This window comes from Microtus oregoni, unplaced genomic scaffold (genome assembly GCF_018167655.1).
Source record: "Microtus oregoni isolate MIOR12 unplaced genomic scaffold, Mior012 000034F_ref0000314, whole genome shotgun sequence".
NCBI classification, from domain to species: Eukaryota; Metazoa; Chordata; class Mammalia; order Rodentia; family Cricetidae; genus Microtus; species Microtus oregoni.
The window spans coordinates 1403146-1426480 of NW_024543093.1; the positions used below are offsets into that span (position 1 = coordinate 1403146).

At 48.3% G+C, this 23335-nt stretch overlaps 1 protein-coding gene across 1 annotated transcript; it reads right to left on the reverse strand.

Moving 5' to 3' along the window:
- Nucleotides 1-14969: 14969 nt before the first annotated feature.
- LOC121432438 (N-myc proto-oncogene protein) lies at nt 14970-19876 on the reverse strand. Its single transcript, XM_041630408.1, has 3 exons — nt 19704-19876; nt 17655-18544; nt 14970-15603 (listed from the first exon to the last, which is right to left on the reverse strand). Exons 2-3 carry the CDS (start codon nt 18436-18438, stop codon nt 14999-15001), a joined length of 1389 nt encoding a protein of 462 aa, XP_041486342.1. The 5' UTR covers nt 18439-18544; nt 19704-19876; the 3' UTR covers nt 14970-14998.
- Nucleotides 19877-23335: the final 3459 nt, after the last annotated feature.

Sequence of the window (23335 nt, forward strand, 5' to 3'; positions counted from 1 at the left end):
ACAGGTTGTCAGGTTTTTGAAAAGCAAGAGCTCTCACCTGCTGAGCCACAGAATTGATCCTCTTTTCTTTTCCTTTTTCATGTATATATGAATATATATATATATTATTCCGAGTTATATTTAGCATGCTTTTAGACATCAAATCCTGTAAGAAATAGTTTTTTTTTAAAAAAAAATATTTGTGTCTAAAAGCAAACAAACAAAAACATCATTTGTGGCCGGGTGATGGCGGTGAACACCATTCATCCCAGCAGAGGAGGCAGAGGCAGAGGCAAGCAGATCTCTCTGAGTCTGTGAGATCCAGGGCAGCCAGGAAACCCTGTCTTGAAAAGGCATTAAAAAACAAACACACAAACAAACAAACAAAACCAGTGTGTGTGTGTGTGTGTGTGTGTGTGTGTGTGTGGTATGGTCAAGGTCTTTTGTGTGTGTGGTGGTGTGTGTTTATGTGTGTGAGAGGGCAGCTATGTATTTGCAATGGCACTCACACGTATTATTGAGACACAGTCTCTTGGCTGGCACTGCATTCACCAAGGCCGCCTGCCTTTTGAGCTTCTAGCTTTGGGGGCTTCTCCTGTCTCCTCTCCTCTCGTCATATGAGTTCAGGGTTACAGAGACATGCTACCAAGTCTGGCTCTGTATGGGTGAGGGGTAGCCAAACTCAGGCTCTCGTGCTTAGACCGCAAACATTTTCCGTACTCAGCCATCTGCCCAGCCTTTAGAATTCATTTGCAACGACCAGGAGACCTCAAAAAATGTTCCACAATAGGAAGGTCTGAGCAGTTGGGCATGAAGGCAGATCCTCTGTCTTCCTGTTCCAAAAAGGATTTCCCAGCCTCCTGGAGTGGGCTGGTGCCAGGACAGGGAAGCCCCGGTGCAGAAATGACAGGAAACTGTGTGGTATAATCTATCGTCCACGCCACAAAAGACAGGAAATCCAGAGCCAAAGGTTGAAAATCTGACCTCAGCTCACCCGGGCTTTGTGTCGGGCCCCAGTGAAAGACAGCAACACAAAGGCTGTGAAAGAAGCGATTAGGGCTTGGGCTCCAGGGCAGGAAGAGACGATAAGCCACTAACCCTGAAGAGGTGGACAGAGGCCTGTCCACCCACCCTGAGAGAGTGTCTAAGAAAGAGCCTCCCTGGGAAAGGTGTATATGAGGCCCTCTAAAAATGTCTACTTAGGTCTGTTTCAGCCTGTCCAGTTCCTGGGCTCAAGGGCAGAAGGGGGAAGGTTGGGAAGTTCTGAGAGCGAGGGCTGCAAGCTCTGTCTTGGAATAATACCTCTCCCCATCTCAGAAGATTATGCAAACTGAGCTAATAACTCACATAACCCATTGCATTTGTTAGCATTTGCAATTTACCTTAGGTCCCTTATTCTGTTTACTCATGTGAGGTTGGAATTCTTATGCCTTTTAGAGAAAAGGCCCCTGGCTCAAGAGTGGTCTAATGCGCCAGGCTGGAAGAAGGAGCTAAGAGCTCCTCAGTGCCATATTATATAGTGCTTGCAGCTCTGGACTGCCTGCCGCAGAGGCTCTGAGCTGGCTGGGGCCTCTCCCATCTCCTTGCCCAGGGCCTGGTCGGAGGATTGACATGAATTGATGGGACAATCAAAGAGGCCACATACCTGGCAGGTATGGGATCTCCAAGTTTTGGCTACATCTTCTAGGGTCATTTCTGCAAATTCTTGCCAGGTTCGCTAGGTTTTTTTAAACATTGTCCAAATAATCGCCAGCATTGATTGAGAGAATGCTTATTATGAATGTTCCCACTGTATTAATTCATCTCCTCACAATAATTCAAACCTACTAGGTGCTCTCTCTCTCTTTCTCATTATCTCAAGACAGGTTTTTATGTAACCCAGACTGCTTTGCTCTCCCTTACGTAGTAGAGGATGACCTTGGACCTTAGCTCACCTCACCGCTACCACCCAAGTGTGGCAATTACAGGCTCAGGACATCATGAAGTACCGGTTAATCAGTTCTCTGGTCTATGGTTCAGAACACCCAACGAAGCTTACCTTCTTCCTGCAGGGCAGCTGCATGAACGAGTACTGTTAGCTGCTGCAGGCCCCTCTCTTTGGGGTGCCTGCAAGCATCCTGCTACATGAGCGGCAACTCCAGCCCTTACTTTAACATGAAAGAAACGGAGGCAGCTTTGGAAATACTAGTCTGATCCGTCTAACAGCAGCTAAGCCTGTGGCCTTCACCTTCAGAAAGGCAGCAATGCACGAAGGGACAGGCAGCCATTCTCCCGTTACACCTGCGCAGGTCAACACACCCCACAGAAGCACTGGACAAACAGAAGACAGACAGAAACCGGAAGGGATAAAAATCTCATTTATCGGCAACAAATTGGGTTGATACCACCACCCTCAAGAAGCTCATAGTCCACCTGGAGAAGACAACGAGCACAGGATCTCAAGACCGGAAGACCACAGAGACTGTTCAGAGGGGTGTCGTGTGAATATACTCTAGGGAGAAGTAGTTCTGCCCAGCATGGCTGCAGAGAGCAGAAGTGAGGGCCTGCGAAGAGCCAAGGTTTGTTTACCCAGGCGAAAGTAGAGAAAACAACACTCGGAAGAGAGTGGTCAGCAACAGCCAGCGCTGTACAGTGAGCAGGTGAGCTTGGTTGGAGACTCTGACAGATGAGAGAGTGGATTAAAGCTTTCTTATGTACCTGGCCAAACCTACCTCTCTTGGTTACCACTTTGACACCTAACACTTAGAACCCTGTGTTGGACACCCCCTCCAGGTACACCTGCCCCCTACTCCCCAGGAGCCCAGAGCATCTGCCTCTGAGATTCGGGTTGACATTCATGATAGAGGAAAAGAAGGTAAGAGAGGCAGTGGTATCACATGTGTTCTTAAACCAGCCCCACAAATGTTGGCATGGCATCTCTTGCTCTATGGTGCCAGAACACATACAAGGCCACGGGAGAGGGCAGTTCATTCTCCCAAGGATGGTCTCATTGATGTGGATGGGTGAAAGACCCCCAGTGTGGGGAAACTCTCACTCAAGTTTTGGGATAACACAACCCCCCAGTAACTCATGAGAGACCGTCCTTGCTGCAATCACACGAGGTTTATTTGACAGGTACCAGCGCACTGGGGCCGAGACTCATAACCCACGCAGGGGAGGAGTTCGACCCCGAGTCACTGGGAGAAGGGGTTTTTAAGGGAAGAAACCACAGCCCAGGGAATTCAAAGCCAGCCTGGTAACCTTGCATAGATCAGGAGTTCAAAACCAGAGAAACCCTTCAAAAATGAGCAGGTCTTCCAGGGATATCCACAATAAAACAAGATACAATAAGACTGGGCACAAACCCTTATGTCAAGGCGAGGGGAAGCAACCCTGTAGGAAGAAAAGGGTCCCAAGAGCAAACAGAAGAGTCAGAAACACTCCCACTTCCACTATTAGGAGTCCCACAAGAACACCAAGCTACATAAACATATACACAGATACACAGATGGCCTAGTGCAAACCCATGTAGGCTCCATGAGGGCTGCTTCAGTCTCTCTGAGTCCTGTGAGTCTCTGAGCTGATTTTTTTTTTTTTTTTTTTTGAGACAGGTTTCTCTGTGTCGCTTTGGAGCCTGTCCTGGAACTTGCTCTGTGCATGAGACTAGCCTTGAACTCACAGAGTTCCTCCTGTTTCTGTCTCCCTGGTGCTGGGATTAAAGGCGTGTGCCACCACTGCTAGACCAACCTCTTTATTTTTAATGAGAGATTAAACCCCCATATAATTACTTTCAGAATATTAAGGACTGACTTTCCACAGATACAGAACAGATGTTTTTATGTGTGTTTATGTGGATATGAAAAAATCTAGAAAGACTGGCACCAAAATGTCAACAGTAGGTATCTCTGAGGGTGAGTTACTTGTCACAGTTTCCTTTCTCTTTTTTCAATATTGCACTGTCCAGATTTTTTGTAATGACCATGAGTAAAGAGGAAGGGATACTCTCGCTTTTATAGACACAAAGAGCTACAAGAAAAGCACTTGGCGAAGTTAGTGCTCAGAAGAGAGCAAAACTTCTTGGGAAGCATGAGGACTTGGTGGAGCTGGTGTCCTTCACCTGATCTGTAGAAGACGGATGGGCAAAGGGTCCCCTGAGATAAGGGTGGAGCAGAAAGAAGAGAGGAGCGCATCATGGACCAAGCCTTAAGGAAGCAGAAACTCTGTGGTGGTCAAACCTACCCCCAGGGCACCTGACACCCACATCTGGATCTCTCCACTGTGACTGGGGATGACCCACCTGCACCCCTAGAAGGAGGTGCAATGCCTCCTTGCTGGTGAGACCCCTGAGCACCAGTGAGGCAATGGTATGGGAATGAAACTTTAGTCTGTGAAGCAGCAAATTCCGCCACAGCATCAAGGGGCACCTCGTTTTTGCTCAGAATGATCCTCTTGCCAACTAGGAGGACCCATGAGCACATTCATCTCTTTCTGCCTCTCTGGGATTTACTTGTGCCTCGAACACATGCTGCAATCCATGCCCCTACGTCAAGTCTGCCTCTCCATCCACCAGGCCCTTTCTCCCCAACTCCCAAGGCCCTCACACTGGTGCCATGACAAGGCTCTCTGGATCCAGCTTCTGTTTTGCAGGCTTCACCTTCCCCAAGTATGCTGGCTAGTTTTATATCAACTTGACACAAGGTAGAGTGACCAGAGAAGAAGGAACCTCAACTGAGAAAATGACTCCCAAAGATCAGGCTTGTAGGCAAGTCTGTAGGGCATTTTCTTAATTAGTGGTTGATGGAGGGATCCAGTCCATTATGGGTGGGGCTGCCCTTGGGTTGGTGGTCCTGGGTGCTGTAAGAAAGCAGGATGATCAACCCATGAGGAATAAGCCAGGAAAGGAGAGCCCCCATCACGCTCTTTGCATCATCTCCTGCCTCCAGGATTCTGACCTGTTTGAGTTCCTGTCCTGACTTCCTTCAATGACAAACAGTGATGTAGAAACATAAACCAAAAATCCTTTCCTCCCCAAGTTGCTTGGTCATGGTGTTTCATCCCAGCAATAATGACCCAAACTAGGACATCAAGAGATAGGCAGAGTCAAGTCAGCAGTGACACCAAGGCCCTTCTCCCCTCTCCCCCACCCCTACCCACCTCATTCACAAGCTCACACCCCACCTTCCCTAGCAGGGTTGAAAAGAGGAGCTTGGGGTTTAATAATCTCTGTTAAACCTGTTCCAGCAGGAAGCGAGAAGTGGCTCTGGAGAGGCTGGGGAGCCTGTTGTTTTCCTAAGTTGCTGAAACATAGCATCATTTCTTCTGCTGGCTTCTGTGACTTTTTAATATGTAAAAAGGAGAGCCGAAAATGAAAGGCGCACCAGATGTGTTGTGAGTCTCAAACACATCCCTTCATGCCAGGCTGGGTAGGAAATGTTTGTGGGACGACTCCAGAACCCTCCTCCTTACCCTTGGAAAGTCATCTCCACGTTAAAGAACTCCAAAACAAACTCTCATCCCCCAACTCCAGGCCCTTCAGGTCCCGTCCTTCGTAAAACGTGAGTCATTAACATGATAGATCTCATTCTCTCCAGGAGGCCTTGGATCTGAGTACTTTTCCTTTCTAAGTGCTCAAGTCCCCTGGAATAAGGATTCTCTCATTTACAAGCACTGAGGTAGCCACAGGTTTTCCCCCAAGTTAAATACATATAAATACTCTTGCTAAAGGCCCTTGGAAGGTCTACTTACTTCCTATCCTGAGCTTTTTGTGAAGGGGTCCATTTTCTAATTCTGAGGGATGTACCCCTCCACCCACAACTGGCTTACACCCAGGTGGTCTCATCCTGAGAGACCAAGGAACACAGGAAGCAAGTACACCCAGGGTTTGCACTCCTGGGGCTATGATCCCAGTGGAGGAAGGTCCTGACCTACATACAATTTGCAAATTCCTTTGCAAAATAGGGCTCCCTTTTCCCTAGAAACCGTGGGAGCATTTCATTCCATGTGCTTCTCCGAGAACTTCCTCCCAGGTTGTTTTGGGCTATTTCATTTGACAACTCTTTCTTTTAGCAGCTTTTGAAGACGGAAGGTTGAAGGAGACTCGAGCTAGCAGAAGGCCAGGCATAGTAGCATACAGACTCCTTTAATTCCAGAATTTGGAGGAGGTAGAGACAGGTGGATCTTTGTGAGTTGCAGACCAGCTAGAGCTACAGAGTGAAAACTCTGTCAAGAAAAAAAAAAAGATGGGGGGGTTGGGACGGGGGTAGCAGGAACATTGGGTGTGGTTGTCCATGCCTGAAACTACAGCACCTATAATACTTTGGGAAACTGAGGTAGGATGATTGCCGTGAGTTCAACCCAACCTCATCTATATAGGTACTAAACTAGTTGGGGCTAGAAAGCAAGACCTTGTCAAAAGATGAAATAAAGGGGGGGGGGGAGGAAGAGGAGGGTGGGGAGAATGCTGGACTGAGAAGAGGGAGCAGCAAACTGTGCATTAGGTCTCCGACATTTACGTGAGACCCACCAGCTTCACAGTCAACGTTTCCGAGCAAAAAAATAGATTTCTCTGCTTTTATGGCCCTTGGATGGTTTCCAGATCTCTAATCTGTGAGCTAACACCATAGTTCATGATCATCCCAGTCTGTCCTGGACTGGGCCAGTCACTACTTTCCACGTCCCTTAGCTGACCCTCAAACAGGGCAGTGCAGGGGACCTACGAAAGGCGGCTTAGCAAAGCTGAAACTACTGTATGATGATGAAGCGGGGTGTGTGTGTGTGTGTGTGTGTGTGTGTGTGTGTGAATATCTCCCAGGACCTCAGTTTGAAAACCTTCAGTCAGCGGAGATGCCGAGATAAAGAAGGAAAAGGAAACAACAGCCCTGAAAGATACATCTTCTTGTCAAGAGATTTATTTTTATTTAATTTAAATACATTTAAATGTATGAAGGACAGAAGAGGGTGCCAGATCCCCTGGAGCTGGGGTTGTAGGCAGTTGTGAATCACCCCTTGTGTGTGCTGGGAACCAAGCTTGGCTCTTCTACAAGAGCTGCACGCCCTCTACACCCTTAAGTCTTTTAAGCATTGAGTGGTGTTTGCCACACCACTGAGCGTGGAAATTACCTAGTGAGGTTGCACTCTTGGAAAGATCACGTGCCACCATAATAAAACATAATAAAACAGCCACCATAGCCAACCTGGAAGTTTGCTCTTAAAGACACTCAAGAAAATCTCTGACTTCAGTATTCTTTTTTTTTTTTTTAATGAAGCCCTTTTTATTTATTTATTTATTTTTATTTATTTAGTATACAATGTTCTGTCTGTATGCCTACAGACCAGAAGAGGGCGCCAGATCTCATTACAGATGGTTGTGAGCCACCATGTGGTTGCCGGGAATTGAACTCAGGACCTTTGGAAGAACAGGCAATGCTCTTAACCACTGAGCCATCTCTCCAGCCCCCTGACTTCAGTATTCTAATGTAGACATGCAGGACTTTCAGGCGGAGAGACGGTGTTCCATCAAGACAGATTATAAACTACTAGTTCAGTAAACCCCGGGAAAGATTTCCTTTCTTTGTTTTGTTTGCGATGCAGTCTCACGTGCTAGTCCCAGCTGGTCTAGAAATCACACATAGGGCCGGGCGATGGTGGCGCACGCCTTTAATCCCAGCACTCGGGAGGCAGAGGCAGGCGGATCTCTGTGAGTTCGAGACCAGCCTGGTCTACAGAGCTAGTTCCAGGACAGGCTCCAAAGCCACAGAGAAACCCTGTCTCGAAAAACCAAAAAAAAAAAAAAAAAGAAATCACACATAGGCCAGTCTGAGCAATCCTCCTGCCTCAGCTTCCCAAGTGCTGGGATTATAGATATGCTCCTCCATGCTACGTGTTAAAGATTTCTTTGCAGTTAAATCATTTACAAGAGTAAACTTGGGGTGTCCTTTCTTAGTGCTTCTCCCACTCTTGGGGCTTCTTTCTCATTTTTCCTCTCGGGGGGGGGGGGCAGACTTGTACCCAAAGCCTGCCTGCCTTTCCAATAAAAAGGGACCTAAGAAAAGCTTCTACATCTCACATCTCTACTCTCTTTTTAAAGCCCTTCTTCTTTCTGGCTTTGTGCCAAAAAGAAGCAAGCGGCTAACTCAACCCAAGCAAAGACTCAAGGTATGAAGTGTTTGTTGCCATAGTCTGTTTTCTTTGGAGTAACCGAATCAAACATCGGCTTAACCACACTTCTCTCCAGTTTCAGAGGAAACAAACATGTGTACCCATTTGCACAAATTATGGCTGTTATCCCACGAGGGGCGGCGGGTGATTCAAAGCCGGGTGGGTGGGACACAGACAGATACACACCATGCGGAGGGAGCTTGGGTACAGAGTTTATTTAGCGGGTATTTGCGAATGGTGTAGGAGTAAGGGAAGGGAGAGGGGGAGAAAGAGATGGGGGGATAGAGAAAGAGAGAAAAAGAGATGAAAAATGGGGTAAAGGGAGAAGGAAGAGAGAAGCTACCTCTTCACGGGGGTGGCGGGGGAGGGGGAAGCGGAGAGGAACAGAGAGGGGGAGGGGGAGGAGGGGAAGGAAGTGATGAAGTGGACCAGAGATCCTCTTGCCTAGGCAGGAAGGGAAGAGGAGGCGACATTGGGAGTGGGTGGGGCTTGTCTCTTAAAGGGACTTTGTACCCAGGTGACAGGGCACGCCTGCAGATTACAGCAATGACTCTAGCTGGCTTAAAATAACTAAAATTAACTTAAATAACTTAAAAGTATAGTTTCCCCTATAATAACAACAATTAGACTAATGAGGAAGCACTGTACCAAGGAAAGCCCTGGTCTAGGGACAGTGGGTCAACCAGAAGAAGCCTACTGTGTGTAGAAAGAAGTTTGTTGCCCGGGGAAACCCACTGAGGTTGGAATCCCAAAAACAAACTGTAAAGAGAAAGGGTTGCTGCCTTGCTGCCGAAGCCCGGGCTGAATAAGGCCCCCAATGAGAGCTCATAGATGACATTCTTGTTTCCAAAGTCTGTCGCCTCCCTCGCATGGTTCATGGCACTTGATCCTTGCGAGAATCTTGCAAAGTTAGGACTTTTTATTTTATATTTGTAACACTGGGGACTGGACCTCGGCTCCTCTGCAAAGCTAGGGAAGCACTCCATGGATGAAAAACATGCCCAGCTCTCTTAACTCTGGGAGTTGAAACCAGCGCGGGCCTCAAGGGAAGCGAATGACCTTCCTTTCGGGAGAAGGTGACCAGCGGAACCTGGAAAGGGTCTCAAGGTTTCCAACCACGGTGCCGCTATTCACCAGCACTGCAGACATTTGTGGTGTTTTTTTTTGTTTGTTTGTTTGTTTGTTTTTTAATGTACAGTCCCGGCTCACTTCTTCATCTTATGTTAAAGGATAACCAACCTTGAACACCCGATCCTTCTGCCTCTACTAGGATTCCATGCTTGCACCTCAGTCTGGAGTTTATGTTTCCAGCACTCTAGCCAAATATTCTTCCAGCTGAGCTATGTTCCTCTCAGTCATCTTTTATTTTTAAGGTAGCATCTTTCTATGTAGCACTGGCGATCCTGGAACTTGTTATGTCGAGCAGGCTATGCTTGAATTCACAGAGATCCCCCTGCCTCTGCCTTCCCAGTGCTGGGATTAATGGTGTCCTGAAATGATCTTGAAGACTGTAGCCATTCCTCAGGATGAATGACTCTCATTCCTCAGAGTTGCAAACTGAGACTCGGAGCTCACCAACTCCAACCTGCTCCGCTCCCAGTCAGGGAATGGATGCAGCCAGAGTGAATTTCCCAGCCCAGAGTAAAATGCTGAGGAGCTGAGCGGTGAGTCAAGTCCAGTTGCTACTTCCACACTGTCTCCTACAGACCTGCCTCCCGGACAGCTCAGTATGATTGTTGTGCGTGCATGAAGTTCTAAGTTTTAGGTTCAACTCCCAGTATCGAAGCACATACTCTCTCTCTTTCTCTCTTGCTTCAGAAAAACTTTATAAAGAGCTGTTTGCTTTCCTAGACCTCACAGATTCTTTAACACGGGCCAGTGAGATGGTTGTCTCAGCAACAATAGGCTCTCACCCTTGAGCCTGATGGCTTGAGTTCCATTCCCGAGACTCACCTGGTGGAAGTTACGAGCTGAGTCCCTCAGGTTGTTCCTCTGCCCTCTGTACTTCCAGTGTGGCGTGAACCCCACCGCCACCACATACACATACAAAATGAATAAATAAATATGCTAAAAAGATCATAGGATAGAGCTCAACAGTTAAGAGCTCTTGCTGCTTTTCCTGGGGGACCTGAGTTCGATTCCCAGCACCCACATTGAGTGGCTCTCAACTACCTGGAAATCAGCTCTAGGAGATCTGATACCTTCTCTTGACATTTGAGAATGTATGCGCACACAAACACACACACACACACACACATACACACACACAAATAATCCTTAAGATAAAATCCTTTAATTCTAACGGCCTGAAAAATCCCAAGCCTGCTAGACAGCAAAGGGAAGGCCTTGCTCCACCACAGCTCAGCACACATGCTCCTGCCAATCACTTTTATCCCAGCAGCCCGGGTTGTGTGTGTGTTCCCCAAATATTCATTGTCCCAGCCAGTGCCCATGCTTCCACCATAAAAAAGACTCTGTTTCTTCTGGTCAAAGGTTTCAGGATGGATGCCTTGTATTATGATCCGCCAGTATCAAAAGAGATCAGGTAGCCCTGGTCAGTGGCCTATGAAGAGATTTCCTTTACAAGCAGAGAGAACTAATAAACCATTGTCGGAGGCGTAGATGTTCCGAGGCACTCAGATGCCTAAGCTCTGTCTCTGTCTTAAAATATCCAAAGCTTATATTCACTTCTTTCCTTGGCACCCATTTTTAGGTTTCATACAGCCTCTTTTGGAGAACAAAAGTCTGCAAAGTTCTCATTGAGGTCAGGCTTGTAAATTTGCTGTAGTCATTTTTCAAAAGTAATTTTTTTTCCTAGTAACATATAGAGGAAACACAGGAAAAATCCTATTAATACCAAATCTCTCTCTCTCTTCTTCCTCTATAACAGTGGTTCTCAACCTGTGGGGTGCGATACCTCAAGACTTGAACAACCCTTTTACAGGGGTCACACGTAAGAGATGCTGCATATCAGATATTGACATTATGACTCATAACAGTAGCAACGTTACAGTTATGAAGTAGCACCAAGACTAATCTTATGGTTGGATGATCCCCACAACACGAAGTAGGGTGTATTAAAGGGTCATGACATTAGGAAGGTTGAGAACCACGGCTCTATAATTTTATTTACTTATTTATTTAAGGTCTATATATATATATATTTTTTTTTTTTTGCCGTATTTTGAGGCAGGGTTTCCTCCCTGAACCCAGAGCTCAGCAATAATTAAGTAGAGGGCCATGAGTTCCCGGGATCCATCTATCTGCCCCCTACAATGCCCACCATCCTTGGGTTGTAGACATGGCCACTTTTTTTTGAACGTGCTGAGGACCTCAGCTCAGGCCCTTATGCTTACAGCAAGTGCTGCAGAATGAGCCCGTCTCCTCCTCCAATGATGTGATTCAACAAGCTTCTAGTACTCTCTCCATCCATCAAACATGACTGTCAATGTTGGGTGGACTTGAGGTGATTCAGTCTGACAGCCTGGTCATCATCCCCCTGTACTAGTGGGGGACTCTTCAACCCAGAACTTATGAGTGTGAGGGTCAGACTTGGTCCTGCAGATCCATCATGTTCGGATGCTTCTCTTTGAGAAGATGGGCAAAGGAATTAGTGGGAAACACTTACTCGTGTCCGGGGTGAGAGGAAGGAAGACAGACTCTGAATGGAGAATCCGAGTGCCCTTGTTCTGGTGGCCGAACCGTCTTATCAATCATCTTGGATTTTTTCCCACAGGCCCAAGGACCAGGTACATCTGCACTAGCTTACTTCTGAAATCCTCTGTGACATTCTTGACTTCCTCTACACTGGTTCACTTCTTTTTTTATAGCTCTCACCACCGTATTGATGCTTTTTTGTTTTGTTTTGTTTGTATGGCTGCTCTCCCTGGCTCCTAGATTATAAACAACAAAGAGGCAGGACGTGGGTGCAGTTTGCAATGTTGTTTGGTTCACTGATCTCTCCCAAGCACCACCACTTCTGACACATGTTAGCATCTAAGTTAATAACATTAGTTGAGAGGAAAGAGCTGGAGAATTCTGTTGGCAAGGGGGCTCCGGATGTCACTCAGTAACAAGCACGAAGTCCTTGGTTCTATCCACAACACTACATATAGATAGCTGGGAGTATTGGCTCACTTCTCTTAAGTGGTCCCCTGGAGATGGAGGCCACGGGATCAAGATCATCCTCAGATACATATTGAGATGGAGGCCAGCCTAGGCTACAAGAGACCCAAAGCACTGGGCTATGAGGACCTCAATGCCGGTCCTGTGTCCTGCGTTGGTCCAAGATTGCCCTACCTGTGTTCTGAGAAAGGAAGTGATTGAAAGATTGAACACCCCATCTACACTCTGACCTAATCTTCCCTACCGGGTGAAGTTTCTCAATTTTGGTACTGAAGTCTTCCGGTATTCAGACAATTGCTTCAGCTCTTTTCTCGCTACAGTTTTGTACAGATAACTGTAGAGTTCAGACAGGAACACTTTCCTTCAGCTAGGTGAGGAGAAGCAAACCTGTCTTAAGCTAAGCTCCAATATTTTTAGTGAGTTTTGATTTATTTTAAGTTTATTTTTATTTGTGTGTGGGTATGAAGGTCAGTGGAGTTCAGATATATCGGATCCTCAGATCCCCTGGAGATGTAGGTACAGGCAGCTCAGTCATCCGACATGGGATGCTGGGAAGAGCAATAGATATTCTTATCACTGAGCCACCTACTCAGCCCTGATGTGTATTTATGATGCATCAAATGCAGAAAGGTTTATTTTTTATGTTATGTGACATAAAAAAAAAAACTGTCACAAAGGAGGCAGGAATGGACCCCGGAGATGAAAGAGAGCATGGGCTTTATGGATGGGCTTCCCAGAAATCAGCAAAACAAGAACACAGTAGAAATTTCAGCTCAATGCCTTCCGTTCTGTTCTATTTCTTTTTACATACTAGAATTCTAGTTTACATACTAGGGCACACTCAGGCCCCCTTTGGGGGAGACACAAACAGAGCAATTCACTTGACTGAGGTGTGCAATTAATCTAAGGTCATGTAACTTTCCTTTCATTTGGTTCCTGGGTATACAGATGAGGTTCTGAGGTTGGGGGGTGGGGCTTGTGGATCTGTTGGGTAGAACCTTCATAAAGGGTTACTACTTTCCAGTTTGGGATTGGGGACTAGGTAAAGGGCATTTTGCCCAATTTTCGCCTTGTCACACCATCAGAGAAGCTAGGCAGTGCCACAACCCCACAGCAACCATTAAAACAGCATATGTATCACCCAGAATAATGACCCCAATGGCTAACCTCACACCTGTCTGTCCAAGAAGGCATCAGACAAACCACTGTGTTCAGCTCCTCCTGGGGAATCTTTATGTATTAGCTAGCTCCTCTCAAAGAAAACTATTCTCTATTAAAATGTAAAAATCACCTACCAACAAGGCAAGTATCGGTGTAATATACAGGCAAGTTCAATCACTTGCCAGTTTTACAGCTTATTCCAAATTTTGAGTTGGTATCCACATCTCACCTAAAATGATTTAAGAATCAATGTACATGAAAGGGGCTTTGATAAGTGGACATGATTGGCACACAGCTATAATCCCAGCATTTAGGAGAGAAAGGCTATTCAAGCTCATCCTAGGTTCCAGACCATAAGATTCTTGAAGAGCTCTCAAAAAACAGAAGGACTCTAGGGTTAAAAGCACTTGCTGCTTTTGCAGAGGACCCGTGTTTGGTTCCTCACCTTTAACTCCAAATCCAGGGCACACTCACTCAAAATAGCTTTCAAGGGCTTTCACAACACCGATTGATTATTATCCCACAGGTTAGGACAGTTATCTTAATGTTAACTATCTGAAGAAGTGGTTGCTAACCTGTAGAACCCACAAATCCATCTCCTTCTACCAGGTGGGAATAGCACCCTCCCCCACCAGAATCCCACAAAGGCCCAGAAGTCCACCTAGGAAGGAAAACAGAGACTCGCATCATTTAACTGCTATTTATTTTCATAAACATGAGGTATTTCAAAGTGCTATAAGGTGCAGCACTAAATATATACATTTTGAAGAAATTAAACACAGAACTTTGCCATTTTTACCCAGTTCTATGCACCAAACATGAACAAATACAGTAACAAGGAAGAAACAGGCTAGGAAAAAAAAAAGGAATATATATATAGTAAAATTTCTTTACAAAAGTTTCTTAGTTCAAAAAGTGATAAAGTAATATCTACTCAAAACTTTCACAACTCATTTTCATACGAAAATATAAGTATCAAATTTAGTTATGTATCAGCATCATATTAAAGTATACAGGCCGTGTAGGAATTAGTACAGTACATAACAGATTAACAATATATTTGTATACAAAACATGCTCCTCAAACATTGAGGTATTCTTACAGTACTTAGGTGTGAACTTCCAGTCTAATACTGGCCGCAAGAGCCACCTCTCATTACCCAGGACGTATACAAAAGGCGGTGTATCAATGGTATTTACACAAGTGTTCCCAGGGGCATCAAATGGCAAACCCCCTTCTGTGGCGTCTGCTGGAACTTAAGCACCATTGTAAAAAGAAGGAATGACTGTTTGGAAGCTTGGACCAGAACAAGGTGACTTCACAGCCTCCTGAAGCTCCCAACTGTCCCGGAACTTCCATGGCTGTCACCAGGTGATGTGGAGGAGGAAACAAGCCACCCAGCATCCCAGAACTCAGTTTCCCCACCCCCACCCCCAAGGTCATGGCAGAACCCCGTGTCCTGCCCCCTACTCAGATCCAAACTCGACAGGAGAACGATTTGAAAGTAAACCAACATTCTTAATGTCAACACAATGTTTGTTAAAAAAAAAAAAATCAAAATGTGCAAAGTGGCAGTGACTGTCCGTGTGAGAAGCGTTTAGCAAGTCCGAGCATGTTCGATCTTCTTTAGCAGCTGCTGCTGCCTGGCCTGCAGTTTCTCCTTTTCCAGCAGGAGCTGGTGCTCGTTGGCCTGCAGGGCATGGACGTACTCGGTGGCTTTTTTCAAGATGACCACCTTGGCAGCCTTCTCGTTCTTCACCAGCTCAGGCACATGGTCCCTGAGCGTCAGGAAGCTGGAGCGCAGGTCGTTGCGGCGCTGGCGCTCCAGGATGTTGTGGTTGCGGCGTCGCTCGCTGTCCTCCGAGTCCGAGTTTCGGGGGCTCAAGTTCTTAGCTTTCGCCGGGACAACATTCTTGAGGGGGCGTGGAGAAGCCTCGCTCTTGAGTTTCTTCTGCGGTGGTGCGTCCTCGCTCTCAACATAGGGTGAGGGCGCTGCGTAATTGTGCTGCTGGTGGATGGGAACACAGCGCTTGAGGATCAGCTCGCCAGCCTGTGCTCGCCCCACACCCAGAGCTGAGGTCTTGGGACGCACAGTAATGGTGAAGGTGGTGACAGCCTTGTTATTAGAGGAGGAGCGTCTCTTCTCCACGGTGACCACATCTATTTCCTCCTCTTCATCTTCCTCGTCGTCATCTTCATCATCTTTAAGGTAAAAAAAATTCAGGTAAAACATTAATATACACACCATTATTTGGGTCTAGGGACAGAACCTAGATAGGTTTGGACAAGATGCACACACACACACACACACACACACACACACAGAGAGAGAGAGAGAGAAAATATTCCTTCCCCAGGTTTCTATTCTCAATTTCTACGGAAGGCTTTAGCAAGTGAGGTGGGGCCAGCAGAACACTTACCTAGCATGGAAGGACAACCCCCAAAACCCTCCACAAGTTAGATCCCTGGTGTCAAAAGTAAGACCAAAAAACTTTGACCAGGTGGCAGAACTCCAAGAACCTGGGTTTGAGTCACAAGAAACAATTGGCAGCGGGATTCTGCAAACGGTTAATCTTCCTCCATCCTCAGTTTCCCCAGCTATTCAATGGGGGTAATAGCACAGCGTTTGAGTTTGGCAGACAATATGTAGGCTTGGCGACAGATGCTCTGTAATAGGAGCTTTTAGCATAATCACCAGCCAGTCTGCCCCATGGATTTATTTATACACACTTCCACAGCCACCCTTCAGACTGGAGGCTCCTCATTTGGTGAAAACACATGGCTGCGTTTGATTTTTCCATCCTTAAACTCGAGGAACAATTTCATTGACTACGAATAAACAACCTTTGCTCCAGGAGCTCTACTCAGGAAGCAGTTTTTCATCTCGGCAAAGATCAAATCTCAATTACAAAGCTCTAATCCACAGTAGCTACACCTCATCCCAACGGGAGCAGCGCCCAAGCAGCAACAAAAAAATCCTGTTTTCTGACTCCTCGTTTACGCGCATGCTAGGAGAGAAAATTACGGTTTTAAAAAACTGCAAGCATGAAAATCAAAACATCTTCTGCTTGATCTAGCTAGGACCGGAAAGCTGAACAATTGGGAGGTTTCTTCTGAAGCCGAAATGTTAGGCTGTTCCAGTCTGTGGGTCCCTTTAAGTCAGTGTTTTGGTTTTCAGCCAAGAAGACAGCTGTTGGAAGGAAGTGTTTCCTCACCGAAAGCTGTCAAGGCACAGACATTAAAGGGACAGAGCCCTTTCAAAGTGCAGGCTTATCACCAAGTTTCCTCCCAGGAGCCTCAGCACGATCCCCCTCACAGCCCAGAAGGAAATTTAGACTTTTTATTGTGAAAAACACTGGCTTTCAAGGTCTAAAAGGAGGGTTAGTTACAGCTCCAAGGACAAGGGCACACAGGATTTAAATTGTTTGTGGTGCTTCCCCCACCACCTTCCGAAGAAGACCCAGATAAACGCACACAATAGAACCGCTGAAGGCTTGCAGGTTGTGTACATTCCTAAGGAGGGGCTGCGGAAGGGACCCGCCCTCACCTTCAAGGGCACTGGGCTGGCGAATACAACTCAAACTCAATTAGGTCAGAAATTCCAACTAGGAAACGCAACTGGACCAGCCCTCACTCAAAACCGGAAAGAGGATCCCTGAAAATGTACACAACCACTAATGCACTTGCTGCCAGCTGCTAAAGTGTGTGTGTGGGGGGGGAGTGCCCCCACCACCAGGTCTTTCTGATCCTGACTTGCGTCAGGCACAACGCCGCCTGCTGGCCACGCACCAAGCGCAAATAGCCCACCACCCACGGAGGGCCCACAGTCCTGGAGGTGGAGGAGGGGAGGAATGGAAGCTAAGGCATTCTCCTAACTTTTGGAAGCCTAAGTGGGATTGTGCACAGCCCTCATCTTTTGGGAAATCTTTCCCCTTCCCTGTCCTGGCCTAGAGGGACCTTTCCAACGCACTTAACAGGTTTCACCCTAGTTAGCTTTCCGAGCCAACATCCTGATTGTGCTGGCCACCAACTTTTCCCACGGTGAGGGCAAGCCTAGAGCAAGGATTTCGGAAATTTAAGGGAAGTTATAGCTGGTGCTTCCAGACTCTGTCCGGGAGAGGTGAATAAAATAGGACCACCGGCACGAACCTACGATAACAAAGGGACCGCAGTCTCCCCGACAGACACACACTCCCCGCACCTCCTGCCCCAGGATCCCAAGGAGGCAACAAGGACCCTGAACCAGGCTTTACCTGAGTCGCTCAAGGTGTCCTCTCCGGAGGTACTGAGGGCCTTATGCTCGCCACTGTTGGCTGGACGGCCGCCTGCACGAGCAGGAGCGGCCACCGGGGCAGCAGCCGGAGCAGACACAGTAGTGACCACAGCGCTGGTCGCAGGGGCACTGATGGGGGCAGCGGACACTGGTGCCGGCTCACGCTTGTTCACTGGGAAGGGGAAGACCACGGCGGGGTCCACGCACTCCGCAGCCGGGTGGGAGAGATCGGTGGGCAGGGTGGCCCCGGTGCGGCCAGCACTCGCCGTCCCATTAAGGGCACGGCCCCCGGGGCTGCTGGCACTCACTCCCGGAGCCGGGCAGGCTGTGCCGGCGCCCGGGGGCCCGTGGCCGTGCTGCAGCTTCTCGTTCACCGCACGCTCCAGCTTCTCGCGGGCGGAAAAGCCGCTCCACATACAGTCCTGAAGGATGACCGGGTTAGGGGTGAGACTACTCAGTCCCCCCAGACCGAATGCATCCTCTTCTGCTGGGTTGCCCCACAGATCGGCCTCCGGCAGCAGCATCTCCGTAGCCCAATTCGAGGGCTCCGGGCTGTGCTCTGGGAAGGCGCGGCTGGGCGACAACGGGGGCGTGGGCAGCAGCTCAAACTTCTTCCAGATGTCCTCCCCCGGTGGGGTCGAATCGGGACCGCCGAAGTAGAAGTCATCTTCGTCCGGATAGAAGCAGGGCTGCAGTGAGTCAAACTCGAGGTCTGGGTTCTTGCAGATCATCCCCGGCATGGTGGACGCGGTGCAGCTGGGCATCTGTTCGCCTCCCGGGCGGTGACTGACCACTTTCCTCTCCGCTCTTTTTAATGTGGGGGAGTGCTTCCTTCCCGTGGGGAGCACAGAGTCGCGCCAACCTCCAACACTACAACCAACAGACAGACCAAGAGAGAATGAGCCAAGGGGGGTGGAATGGTGGGGACAGGCAGTGCCCCCCCAATCTCGCCTACAAGCTTCCCAGCCTTTCCCACTGCTCGAGGTGGAGGAAGTTGAGCCTCTCCTCCACTCCCTCCTTTTGTGTACAAGCTGTCTAAGACTGTGGGTGGGAGGGGGCTTGCAGATGCAGGGGGTGGTGTGGCTCCGCAACTTTGGAAACTGCCGTTTCATTCACACAAGGCACTGCCTGGGGGAGGGGGGGCAGTTCAAGCTGCAGATCCCAGCTCTTACTAGCACCATAGCCCCTCTTGCAATAGTGCAGGACCCAACTGCTCAAAGGAAGTCCAGCTACCGGGCACGAGACGGCACTACCTTCCATTTTTGCAGAAATAAGATGCGGGAGCACAAACGCTAACGGGGTTCTGGAAACTTTATTAATTATTAAGGGCCTTTCTCCAAACAGACCAACAACAGACACTTACATATAATCCCCTTCCATACAACGCCTTAATTCTGGCAGATACCCTTGGTGCTCATCTTCTACCTATATCCTATTTTGACCCTTTGCAATTTCCTCCCTTTGGAACCCCCAGTCTCTTCCACCGAAAAGAGGCTGAACCCCCATTTCTAAGAATGGTGCATGGGCGCCCGCGCGATGAGGGTCGCCGGAGAGAATCGCGTCCCCTAAGCTGGAGCAGCCGTGACCTACATTATCACTCAGCGTCCTAGCTTCGCCTAACCCCTTTTCCTTCCTTCCCGCGGCACCTTTTGGAGAACGCCAGCTTCGGGTGGGGACGCACCGGCTCCCAGTCAGCTCACACTAAGACAAATCTTGTAGAGCCTGGCGAATTTCTTTTCGCTAAAGCTATCTCTCTGCCCGGGCCGGGGCTGTAAAAAGGATTAGGGCGGGTCTCTTCCAGCCAGGGTGCCTACGGGTGCTGAATTAGCTTTTCAGGGAAAGCCCCCAGATGGTTTTGTTTCGAAAGCAGACAAGGTGTGTGTCCCCCACACACTAAAAAAAAATAAAATATAATATAAAAAAAGAAAAAACCCGGGCGCCGGGTGCAGAGCCCGGTTCAGGGGCTCGCCTAGGCGCAGCGCTCCGGCGTTCCCCCGGCGCTCGGAGCTTTACAAGTACCGCTTCTTACCTCCCGCAGACTGCCGGGGATCCGGAGGCGACTCGGCTCTGGGGTCTCCGGGTGGGCTGAGGGGGCGGCGGCGGGAGGGGGTTGTCCTCGGGCGGCTGCAGTGTGTGCGCGCTTACGCCTGGCTAGCGCTCGTTCAGCTCCAACCCAGTTCCCAGGAGCCCCCCGCATCCACCCAGCGCGTCCAGACAGATGACTGTCACTGGCTGCGCTTTGAAGCTCGGGGGATATTATTAACTGAAAAAAATCTGACACACCCGGGGGGCGGGGAGAGAAGGGGGCTGTGGCGCAGACGAGGGGGAGGGAGAAAGGCAGAGGCAAGCGCTTTTACCCCGCCCTCTTGATTTCCATAAAAATCAGGGGAGGCGCCAAAGCCTTTCGCGCCAAAAGCCATTTGCTTTTTTTTTCCTTCCTTTTTGCAGACTGCAGGCTGCAAAGCTGGGAAACCCGGGGCGTGCTCCTCCCGCCCTTTTGGACCCCCGGGCTTGCATCCGACGCACTCAGCGAGCCAGCTGCGCGCAGAGCGGTGTTGCGCAGCACCCACCCCATGGACCTGGGCATTACTTGGCTTTCCTTTTTCTTTTTTTTAAACCTCTGGTTGTGTGCTGGGGGGCGTGGAGGGGGGGGGGAGGTTTCTAGCCTGGTCCCTGCTTGCACTGCCTTTGTGTGTGTGTGTGTGTGTGTGTGTGTGTGTGTGTGTGTGTGTGTGCAAGCTGAGCTCCAGGCCAAAGTCGAACAAGGCTGGCTGAGGGACTGTTCGTGTGTGATCTCGAAAGAAGGAGACTGGAGTGCAAAATGGGAGGCCGAGGACGCGCCCACGTAGGAATGAGACCGCAGGAGGTTTCTAGTTTCAAATTGAAAGGAAGGGGCGCCCCCCTTGTTTGAAAATAAATAAGTGCGGGCTACGAGGGTGGCGCCGCATCGCTTTCTTCGGCCGAAGGCGACACCTCGCGGAGACGGAGAGAAAGCGGAGTCGCACCGCTGGGCCTCGAAGTGGGGCCACCCCCGCGAGATAGTTAGCGAATCCTCGGTACCGCGGGAGGGGTTGTGAAACGCTAGGAGACTCGTCCCCCACCTTTCCGAAGCCAGCGTTCACTAAAATTCCGGCCAACTGGACTCGGTGTAAGCAGAAGGAACTACACAGTCCACATCGCCCAAAGTACCTCTCAGTAAACCTTGAGTTCACATTGAAGGCATCAAGGAAAGCCACCATCAACTTGGCTTCTTTGTGTCCCCGTTGCCTCACCAAGCGGTGTTAACAGAAAAAGCGTGACATCTTATTAAGACCTGACGGGGTGTATGCATTTTTCATTCACCCCGTGGGGGGCATTTCCCTCCCTCCCGTCTCACTTCCGTTCAGGCAAACATTCTATTTCTTTCCGAAATGATGGGGTTAAAAATAACCGCTCCTGTCCCCCAAAACTTTCCAATAATGGCCCAGGCCTCCTGTGGCGCCTCTTTCACTGCCACATTCCCAGTGGGGTGCGATTCACTCTTAAAAAACATTCCCTTAAGCTTGTTTGTGGGGAAGCTTCTCCATTTCCCTCTAAATTGGAAATGACACCCCTCACTCACCTCCACTGAGGAAGAAGAGAATGCTAGTGAATCAAGTTCAAAATGCTGTGTATTAGCATGTGTGAAGGTTTTCCCATCTGCCCCTGAATGCCTACATAATTCTGGGGACCAAGGCAGATTCTAGGAAGTAGCCCATGAATGGGGGGCGGGGAGATCTCCCTTTCGAGCTCCTTTATTATTTGGATCACATATGTAAAAAGCCATTTACCCTTGCAAAAGCCTTTAACACTCTCATTTCCACACCCCTGGCCTTTTCCATTCCAAGCCCTCCCATGGCATTCTCCCCCAGGTGTTGGCTTTCTGAAACCTTTGCCTCTGTTTGTAATTAGACGTACACAGCAGGAGCTATAAGGTAAGTGCTCCTGGATGTTGATGGAGGAGGGTGTCACTGAAAGGGACCCTTTAAGGAAGCCAGATCTGGCAGGTTAGTTTTGTTTATTAGAGACACAGCGGGAGAGAGATAGGTGTGACTCCAGAACTAGCTCTTTTTAAATTCTTGTTTCTCTTTTTGTTGTTGTTGTTTGCTGGCTTGTGTGTGTTTGGGGGGGGGGGGGGCTTTCTGTTTTTGAAATGGGGTCTCGTAGAACCCAAGATTGCTTCAAACTCCTTGTTTTAGCAAGGATGACCTTGAACTCCTCCTGATCCTCTTGCCATTACCCAAATTCTAGGTGTACCAGCCTGTGCCTTCACATGTGGCTTCCAGAATCTTCTTCAGAACCTCAGCACCAGATGCATAAAGGGCACTTAGACATGGCTGCCTGAACTCCCTCAAGGAGCAGAAGGACTAGGAAAACAGGCCAAGACTGCCCAGTTAGTATGGATAAAAGTCTTCCCTCTTCACCGTTAAAAGATAGGACGTTTCAGAAAAGAGAGACCAGGGAGAATGACCTGGTTACTCTGCATGCCTCTGAGCAAATCGTTTATCTTTCTTGGGCCTTAATCTCGAATCTCCTGCTCTTAAGGCAAACCAGCAATTACTGAAATTACCAGCAAGTCTGAATCTGAAGGTTAGAAGAATGATAAAAGTCAGCAAGTATTTATTGGTACCTTCATTGGCAGGTAGAAAGATAAAAGACTGTTCATGGAGAAAAATTACCTAATAGCCCTTCTTGGTGGACTCACCGAGAAGCCCAGCCATTCCTCTTACAGGAAGCACTCGAAGTTTTCAAGGGACACACATAAACGAAAGGAGTCCTTGGCAGGCTTCGAAGCCAAGGCTTAGTCCCACGGCTTGAGACCCAACAAGGATCAGGATGCTTCGTGGATCTCACCTACAACAGGAGGGTAAAAGGTTTCTCATAGCTAGGAGCATCTTACTGGGTCCTAACTTTCCCTGTCTAAATAAAGGTATAGTCTTTTGTGATGGTGCATACTTAACACTTCAGCATTCTGGGGCTGGGTCAGGAAGACTGGGAGTTGAAAGCCAGCCTGGGCTATTCCCAAGATCCTGTCCCAACAAAACAAAACACAGCCCTGTAAAGTTTGCTTATTAAATAATTTTTTAAATCCCTGGGAACAGGCTGCCAAGATGGCTCAGCGGCTAAGGGTGTTGGCTGCCATGTCTAAATACCTCAGTTCGGTCTCCAGGTGGAAGAGAAAACAGATTCCCGCACATTGTCCTCTGACCTCTACAGGCATTTTAGTGCCATATGGGTCACGCATATACACATTCTCAATTTAAAAAAAAAACACTGCTGATTATTTGGATTAATTGTCCGTTCATTTCTTATAAAGGTTTGAGGAAAGAGGAGGTGGAAGATGAGGGAGTGTTATATGGGAAAAAAGAGGAGGAAGAGGAGAAAAAAAATTGCCATTCTGTATTTGTATTGCACACAAAAAGTAAACTATGAAAATAGTTCAGATTTAAGATTTAATAGCAAGAAGTAAAACTACCAAAGAAGATAGATTCAGAATAGGAAATACACTTCATTAAATAGAAATGTATGGGAGTCTCACAAAATATGAGGCTTGAAGAAAGGGCAGATGACAGAAACGCATGCAGTGTCCTCGAGCTACCTGGGGTTCTGAGGAGCTGAGGGAAGGAAACCTGGGCTGGTAAC